This window comes from Phalaenopsis equestris, unplaced genomic scaffold (assembly GCF_001263595.1).
Source record: "Phalaenopsis equestris unplaced genomic scaffold, ASM126359v1 Scaffold000820, whole genome shotgun sequence".
Classification (NCBI taxonomy): domain Eukaryota; kingdom Viridiplantae; phylum Streptophyta; class Magnoliopsida; order Asparagales; family Orchidaceae; genus Phalaenopsis; species Phalaenopsis equestris.
Window position 1 is genome coordinate 119375 of NW_018165260.1, and position 9410 is coordinate 128784.

Below are 9410 nucleotides of genomic sequence, written 5' to 3' on the forward strand. Positions count from 1 at the left end.
CAGGGTAACTAACATGGAAGCAAAACATAAAGTCATATGAATATAAATATATATATTTAAAAAAAATATGAAGGTAAAACTTCAAGATCTAAAGCATAATCAAGTTAAATTATAACATTGAGCTTCTAAATTGTGTGAGAGGCAAGTTGTTTTAAGGATATATTCTAATAAAAATAAACAAATACACACAATAAAGTAAGGAAATTTACATTGGGTTGTCTCCCAATAAACACTTAAGTTAATGTCTTCAACCTAACCAAACCATACACATAACACACATGTATCATTTAGTAGGCAAAAATGCAATCAAAACATAAGATAATAATCAGGTGTCTCCTAAGTAGTGTTTTATGTCTTCAACTTGGCACAATGAAATCATACTTAAGATTTTTCTCAAGGAATAAATTTTCATTTTAACAATCTTCGATCAATCATTCAGTATTTTAGATGCCCTAGAGACTCATAAATCCCCAAATTTTACTCTCAAACTTAAATTGTCGTGATTATAAGTATTCTTCTCCAATCATTTTATTCATAATTTCTTGCAATATCTAAATCTCAATTCCATAACAAAACTTATAAATGATATATGAAGGATTGAATTAGATTATAAATTTGAAATATTAACTCTTGATCTTATCCTTTACTATTCAATTCAGTTCTCCATAAATTAATAATCACCCTGCTGGTTGTAGTATATTTTGATTCTCAATATCTTCCTTTATATCCTAATTAATAAAATTATTTGGGAAGACGACTTATCATCCATGGTTGGTACATCCTCTATAACCCCCCAGGAAAAGTCAAAGAATAATCAACTGATTAAAGGGGCATAGAGGTAGGTTGATGATTTCTTAATCTTAGTCTCTCAAACTCCAAAAGTGGATTAAGTTTATGCTAGCTCCTAAATCACACAATGTATTTCCCATAAACTGGTCTCCTATAGTGCTTGAAATGGTAAAACTTTCCAGATTTTACAATTTTTTGTAGGAGCTTTCTTTGAATTGTAACACCTCAATTCTCAGTTAATAACACCATTTCAAAATGGGAAATTCTATATTTTTATTTAAAAATTCATTCATAAATTTCATGTAATTGCACATTTGTTCAAGAGCTTCTAAAAATAGGATGTTAATAGTGATATTCTCGAACTCTTCTAAGAAATTAAAGAATTGTTAATACAGTATTTGCCTTATTATTCTTTGGGAGAAATGTGTTCATCTCTCGAGTTCATTCCTAGAATGTGAAGGTCTTTTTACTAAGTCATTTGAAGGTTTTTCAATAGGTTTCTCTAACTCAGATTTTTCTAATCAAGCTTTCGTTACAGTCACCCATTTTAAGTCTTCCCCACTCATAAGTTTGATGAATTTGCAACGCTCTTCACCTTGATCATTAAGATTCACCTTAGTGTTGTCAGTTAATGTCTCTTAGCGTCTATCAATCAATGAGTTAGCTAATTTCCTTGATTATGCCTCTATATTTCTTATGGCTAAAACTTGACTCTGTAGTTGATTTCTCATTTACAACTCAAAATTTTAAACTTTTATTCTCCTTCAAATTGAGTATTTGAGATGAATCCAAAATGTTAAGTAGGTATGGGGTCGGAGAAAATACTACATTGATTGTTCCAATTTCTTATGATATTTTGTTGGTTATTAACCCACAAATTATTTTATACATTTTGATTATTGTTCCAATTAAAATTAATGTAATTTTTCCAACTAGAATTGTAGGTGTTATAATAAGGGTTATTAAGTGTATTATTGGTTACATTCCATGACTCCATGGCACAACACTCAAATCACCAAATTATTCATAATAATTTGCATCATTCATTAGTGATTCAGATACAAAATTCAAACTGAGTATATCAAACTTCTTAGATATAGCAACAACCCTTGCAATTGATATTAACAATATCTGGTGATTCGACATCTCTCCTCTCCTGATATATTTTGAAGATTTGTGAATTTTTTTCACAATTTTTTTCAAGTATAGGGTTGTACTACACTAGTTTCAAAGATCCAATCTTGTGCATACACAACTAGGACTAACTAAGGACCCTAAACTAATATATTAGAGAAGTCACAAAACAAAAAATACTCAAAATAAAAACTAAGAAATTGTACTTGCTAAAATACACAAAAAATTCAACACATAGTATTTTAGATTTTTTTAATTATGAAAATAACAACCAGAGAAATGAATTACACATGAAAACAATATGATGAACAAAGATAAGTACACAAGATTCAAATGTAAACTTCAAGTGTCTGGACTAAAAATCTCTTAACTTAGAAAATTGAATGTCGTTCCCCATTAACGACACTAAAAACTTACTATACCTGAAATGTTGTGGAACACCGACAACCACACAAGTGTATGCATTGATCAAGTAGTATAAGAATTTGAGTCCGTATATCCATATAATGAGGAGCTTGTTAAATTTTCTAATAGATTGAAGTTCTGGTTTGTTAAAACCCCAAGCCTAAGTTGAAAATTTCAATGATTTGAAGGTGTCTAAGTCCTAAAATTTATAAATCTAACTGTATCGCTTTGAGTTTTTTTGATTATATAAAAATATCATACTTTTGTGGATCACGTCGTGTGAATCTTCAATATTTTTATTATAAATTTCTCCACTTTGACGTTTATAACCAGTGACAAATCCTCCCTAGTCTTTGTTAAGATCATAAGAAGCGGCTAGTCAATAGGAAAGTCCTATGGCTAGACCTAGGCTACTAAAGAAGTTTTCTAGACCTCAACCAAAAATGAGGTCAACACTAGTAATATGTTTATTCTACTAGGTGATTGTGTGTTATCCAACTCCTTTTTCTAGTCAATAGTCAAAGTTCCTAGATCACGAGAGGTTTTAACATTTCAATTGATGAGATTGAATGTAAGAGAATATAAGGGAGATAACACATCAAATTTTCACAAATTCTTAAATAAACTAGAAAAATTGTATGAAGAAAACATGATTCACGTATCTCCAACACAGATGTGTATGAAAAATAGTTAACTGTTGCATATGCTGAGAGAAAAGTAATGATTTCATTGAAACGGTAAATCAAAAAGAGTTTGCATAGGAACAATCTCACTATAAAGAGAAGTTGTTCGCTCCACTAAATCTTCTCTTCTGTAAAATGATCTCCACTCACTTCTTCTCTCTTATACACTCTCAATACACCAAGCAGAATCACTTCATCACAAGAAATTTACTCCCTTACTCCCCTTTCAAAGCCTCACACACTCTCTCACAGTGATAGAGTATCCTCGGAGTTTTATGCATTTTCCTCCCTTATCTGGATGTGGTTATTCATGAAAGTTCAACTTTCACCTTCCAAACTCCCCCTAATCTTTGTACCAGGCTAATTTATCTCCTCAGATGCGAAACAAAGCAAGGAAATTGTCAAAACACATATTCAGACGTTTAGGCACCTAACACTTGCCCCCAAGTGGATGTTGCTCTGTCTTCGGTCTTCTAGGCACCCAAATTTGGTGCTGGGTGTCTGGGGATTGTCTTCAGGACCATAGGCACCCAATATAGATAAGGGAGTGCTCATACTGGGAATGGGGGCGCCCGTACAACCCTTAAGCGCTCTGTTTCAGCTTATTTTATCCGCAAGTTGCCTAATCACCTGTATACTACGTAAAACACTAGAATACCCACATTAAACATAAAAATACACAAATAAATATAAAAATAACATAAATATAATATGTAAATTTGATACATATCAAGGTTCGAATCCATTTTATTCTATGGATGCATATAAAACACCGGGGTTTAGTTAGATATTTAATTTATTTGAAAATTTCTCTCTACTGTAACAACATTTTCTCCCGTTTCAGATCAAGATCTCAGTGTCGTCTTCATGCTCAATTCAATGTTTCTTCATTGAAAATATCTTTATTACCCTTTTTAGTTGATTGTTGAGGCAAGTGTTGAAGAAGAAAAATAGCCTATGTTCTTTGTCGTTCAAACGAATTGTTCTTTTTCTTATAAAATACATAGGCTATTTTTAGAGTTCATTTATGACGGTTGTCTCACCATGACAAGAAAAATAGGTGAAACAATGGGATAAAAACAATTCGTATGAGGGCTTTGCATTATGGAGCTTCCAATGGAGAAGAAATGCATTGGAGATGGAGCTAAGGATGGTAAAGAGTTCCTCAGCACTGCATGACAAATTCAATTAAAAAACTTTTTTTTTAGTTCTGGATATGTCATCAAAATTTTAAAATATTTTAAAAATTTGCTGTGATATGTAGAGGTGTGCATTGTTTGGTCAAAATCAAAAAATCGAATCAAACATATTAAGTTTGACTGGTTTGGTTCGGCTTCAAAAATGAATTTCGATTTTTGGTTTTTAAAACATTAATATTTGGTTTTCGATTTTCGATTTGGTTTTAATCTTCATTCAACCAAACAAACCAAAATTTTATTAAAATTCTTTATTATATTTTAATTTCATATCGAAAAAGCTATAAAAATAATAAAAATTTACTATATGTAACATTTGATTGAAATAAATAGATGATTCATAAAATTAAATTGATATTATGTATGTAAATTATGTAATTTGTAATGTTTGTTCTTAGTTAAACTCTAATAAATAACTAAATTTTGGTTTGCTTATAATCAAACTGTTTAAACCCAATTAAATTTTGGTTTGATTAGTTCGGTTTTATCAAAATTTAAATAGTTTCAGTTTTCTGGATTATCTATTTTGGTTGCAATCGCTTTGACCAATTTTTAAGTGATTTCAATTGATGAGATTGAATGTAAGAGAATATAAAGAAGATAACACGTCAATTTTTTACAAATTCTCAAATAAACTAGAAAAATTGTATGGAGAAAACATGATTCATCGTATCTCCAACACAGATGAGTATGAAAAATAGTTAACTGTTGCATATGCTGAGAGAAAAGTAATGATTTCATTGAAACGGTAAATCAAAAAGAGTTTGCATAGGAACAATCTCACTATAAAGAGAAGTTGTTCGCTCCACTAAATCTTCTCTTCTGTAAAATGATCTCCACTCACTTCTTCTCTCTTATACACTCTCAATACACCAAGCAGAATCACTTCATCACAAGAAATTTACTCCCTTACTCCCCTTTCAAAGCCTCACACACTCTCTCACAGTGATAGAGTATCCTCCTTGGAGTCTTATGCATTGTCCTCCCTTATCTGGATGTGCTTATTCATGAAAGTTCAACTTTAACCTTCCGAACTCCCTCTATTCTTTGTACCAGGCTAATTTATCTCCTCAGATGCAAAACGAAGCAAGCAAATTGCCAAAACACATATTTGAGCGTTTAGGCACCTAAAACTTGCCTTGCCCCCAAGTGGATGTTGCTCTGTCTTTGGGCTTCTAGGCACCCAAATTTGGTGTTGGGTGTCTGGGCATTGTCTTCAGAACCATAGGCACCCAATATAGATAAGGGAGTGCTCATACTGGGAATGGGGGCGCCCGTACAACCCTTAAGCGCTCTGTTTCAGCTTATTTTATCCGCAAGTTGCCTAATCACCTGTATACTACGTAAAACACTAGAATACCCACATTAAACATAAAAATACACAAATAAATATAAAAATAACATAAATATAATATATAAATTTGATACATATCAAGGATGTGTTCGAATCCATTTTATTCTATGGAAGCATATAAAACACTGTGGTTTCGTTAGATATTTTTTTTTTTTAAATTTTCTCCCTACTGTAATAATATTTTCTCCCGTTTCAGATCACGATCTCAGTGTCGCCTTCATGCTCAATTCAGTGTTTCTTCATTGAAAATATCTTTATTACCCTTTTTAGTTGATTGTTGAGGCAAGCGTTGAAGAAGAAAAATTGTCGTTCAAACGAATTGTTCTTTTTCTTATTATTTTTTTTTTCCTTTGGCAATGGGGAGCTTCCAATTGAGAAGAAAAATAGGTGGTTGTCTCACAGTTACAAGAAAAATAGGTGAAACAATGTGATGAAAACAATCCGTATGAGGGCTTTGCATTAGGGAGCTTCCAATGGAGAAGAGATGCGTTGGAGATGGAGCTAAGGATGGTAAAGAGTTCCTCAGCACTGCCTCACAAATTCCATTAAAAAAGTTATTTTTTAGTTCTAGATATGTCATCAAAATTTTAAAATATTTTAAAATTTTGCTGTGATGTGTAGAGGTGTGCATTGTTTATAAAAATATTTTAAAATTTTTAACAAATCAAAATTTTATTAAAATTATTTATTATATTTTAATTTCATATCGAAAAAGCTATAAAAATAAAAAAAATTTACTATATGTAACATTTGATTGAAATAAATAGATGATTCATAAAATTAAATTGATATTATGTATGTAAATTATGTAATTTGTAATGTTTGTTCTTAGCAAACTCTAATAAATAATTAAATTTTGGTTTGCTCATAATCGAACCGTTTAAACGGAATTAAATTTCGGTTTGATTAGTTCGGTTTTATCAAAATTTAAATTGGTTAAGTTTTTTAGATTCTTTATTTTGGTTGCAATCGCTTTGATTAATTTTTAAGACCGATCCATTCGAACCAACCAAATACTCAACCCTAGTGATGTGAGTCTTGTACTCTATATTTAGATTCTTTGAAGATTAATTGCCGTTCAATTTTTAAGTGAAATTCTAAAATAACATGCTAAACATGTCAAACTAATTTAAATGTAACAATATTTTGAATTTAGCATTATGTGGATCGGTAAATTCGGATTTACTCGTATTTAAATTTTTTTATTTAAAAATAATTTAGTGGTACTAGATATGGTAGTTATATTAAATTGATCATAAATAATAGTGTTAAAAAACACATGTATTATTTTCATTCAAATACAAGAATCTACTTTAGGAACCACAATTTTATGCCATCAAGGCTTCGTTTGAGAAGAGAATGAATCTCCTTTGAGTTGCACTGCACCCCAAAATGCAAAAAAAAAAAAATTATTTCATCAAAGATACTTATTGAAACTTCTCTTAAAAAACTTGTTTTGTAAGAATTATAATTTTTCTTTGATTTTAGATGGCAAGTGACTTTTTTTTATCCTACCAACCAGACTTTCAAAAGAACTAATGCAAATAATTATAAAAAGAGAAGTCCTCTCAAAATAAAATCGGTTCTTGAGCGGCACCCTGTCATAACTCATAAGTCAGACAACAATCCATTTTCTCACTGAAAAAATATTACATCAGGACTTCGCACGTAGAGTTACGTGCAGAGTCCAATGAAATTACGTCACGTAGAAAAAAAATATGCCCAGTAACACAAGTGAATATTCCTCCCGTGTTATTCATGTGTTATTGTGTGTTATTCAAGTGTTGTTGTGTATTTTTCAAGTATTATTGATGTGTTATTATGTTATTATAACACCGAGAATATTCCCAGAACACAATAACACCTAAATAATATACAATAACACCTGAATAACATGGAATAACACGAGGAGAATATTCTACAATAACACCTGAATAACACAGAATAACACGAGGAGAATATTTCTTGTGTTACCAGACCGATCACTTCTACGGCGTAATTACGTGCGGAGTTCTCATGTAATATTTTTTCTTTCCCATCAGTGGTGAATAATTTTTGACGAGAGCCTTATTTACGTAAGTTATATGCATGCAATCGTGTGACCTCAAATAATCTTTCAATAATTCAGTTATTGAGAGTTATCCAAATACCCCAAGAATATCTCAATAAATAATCTAGCAATACATTTTGTAGACTCGGCGCTCGTGTGTGAAAATTATTTAGGATATTAACCGGAATGACAGCCCCCCAATATTTTTGGTGAGTAGTGACTAGTCAGAGTTCACTTCGCCGTCTCTAAATTCCGAACTCGTCTCTTTCAGAGAATTCCTTGAAGCTCTATCCCTAACTTCTCTTAATTTTGCTCTGTTACTGGGCTGATTACAGAATCTGGCAGCATTTCTCTCCGGAATGCACGTTTTAGCTTCCAATCCTCCAATCCTCCACGGGGTTCGAGACCCGAGACGCTACGGCCGGCGCGATGTCTTGGAAGGGGCCTTGTCGGTCTGCTCCCGTAGTAAAATGGTATCTGAACTGAATGGGGATGAGGCTCCTCTCTCGTCTTCGCTTCATAGGTCTGTTCTCGGAATATTTCAACGGGAATTATTGCTAACATTTCCGTAAAAATGCTAGTAAAAGTGCACCTGTAGATAAATCTTCCTACTTTTTAACAAAAAAAATTATTTTGTTTGTTTTATTGCTGATATATGTCTGAACGTTCATTTTGAAATAAAACACACTCTATTCTCATATCCTGATGAATGGGAAGAATGATGTCCCGCTCTTTCTCACTTCGGCTTTCTTCAGTGCTATATTAGCATTATTCTTGTTTGAGATTTTCTTGCTCAGAAGAATAATATGGTTGTACCTGTGAAGTTTGAGATTTTATCATTCTTCAGTGATTTTAACAGGCATGGATACTATTTTTTATAATAATTTTTTTCATATATCATTGGAGTTTTACTACAAAGCTAGATTAAAGAGTGTGTTTCCAACATTATTAGGATATGCGTTAGAGCTATGCCTGAAGCTACTTCAAATTATGATTGTACACGATTTAAATATGTTTAGCTAAACATTCAAACTTCTTTCAAATTATATTATTTGATTGTTACTTGAGCTTTATTTTAACCATATTCAAATAAATAGTTAAATATGATTTGAACAAGCGCTCGAACAAGTATTCAAGCTATGTTTGGACATTGTTCAAACTGTTTATGGATTCACAATATAAAGTTTTTTTTTTTGCTTGAGGGAGTAGCTAAAAATGGCAATCTATAAATTTGCCTTGTGGATATTGTAATAATCGACACAAAAAATGATGTGCCATGCATATATATCATGATTAAATTGAGAGAGTCAGTATAGTAGAAATTTAGATACTTGTCCCTGATAGACATAATAATATCACAAATATTTTATCAGTCATTTTTCTAGAGGCACACCATAGGGACCCGCACTCATATTACACTATGATTATGATAAAAAATTTAAAAATGGATAGTTCTTATGTGGAATATCATTGACTTTTAAAATTTATAGAAGAGTTGCGCTTTATAGGCACTTTGATGAGATTTCTATTAAAAAGTCTAGCCATAACATCTTTTTTAGACCACAAAATTGGCTTTGAGTGTTGGGCTTGTGTTTTTTTTTTTTGAAAATTGATATTACTTGATGACAACTGATATTTTGATGAGATTGAACAATGTTATTGGAAGTGCAAGTTCTCAGCCAATGAGTAGCCTATTAGAATTTTTTAGGCACATAATATGAAAGTATTTTTTATAAACTCACGATTGCAATCAATGACAAAATTCTTTTAGTGGAGGAAATTTAAGGGTGTTTGGGGGG

The 9410-nt window shown here is 31.5% G+C and overlaps 1 protein-coding gene across 1 annotated transcript in view; it reads left to right on the forward strand.

Annotated features, from left to right (window-relative positions):
• Positions 1 to 7830: 7830 nt before the first annotated feature.
• Positions 7831 to 9410, forward strand: part of LOC110031450 (protease Do-like 8, chloroplastic) — a gene marked incomplete at its 3' end in the record, with an annotated part of 51068 nt that continues 49488 nt past the window's right edge. The window contains 1 exon segment of the mRNA XM_020734649.1: positions 7831 to 8134. Coding sequence (XP_020590308.1) covers positions 7971 to 8134 — 164 coding nt within the window.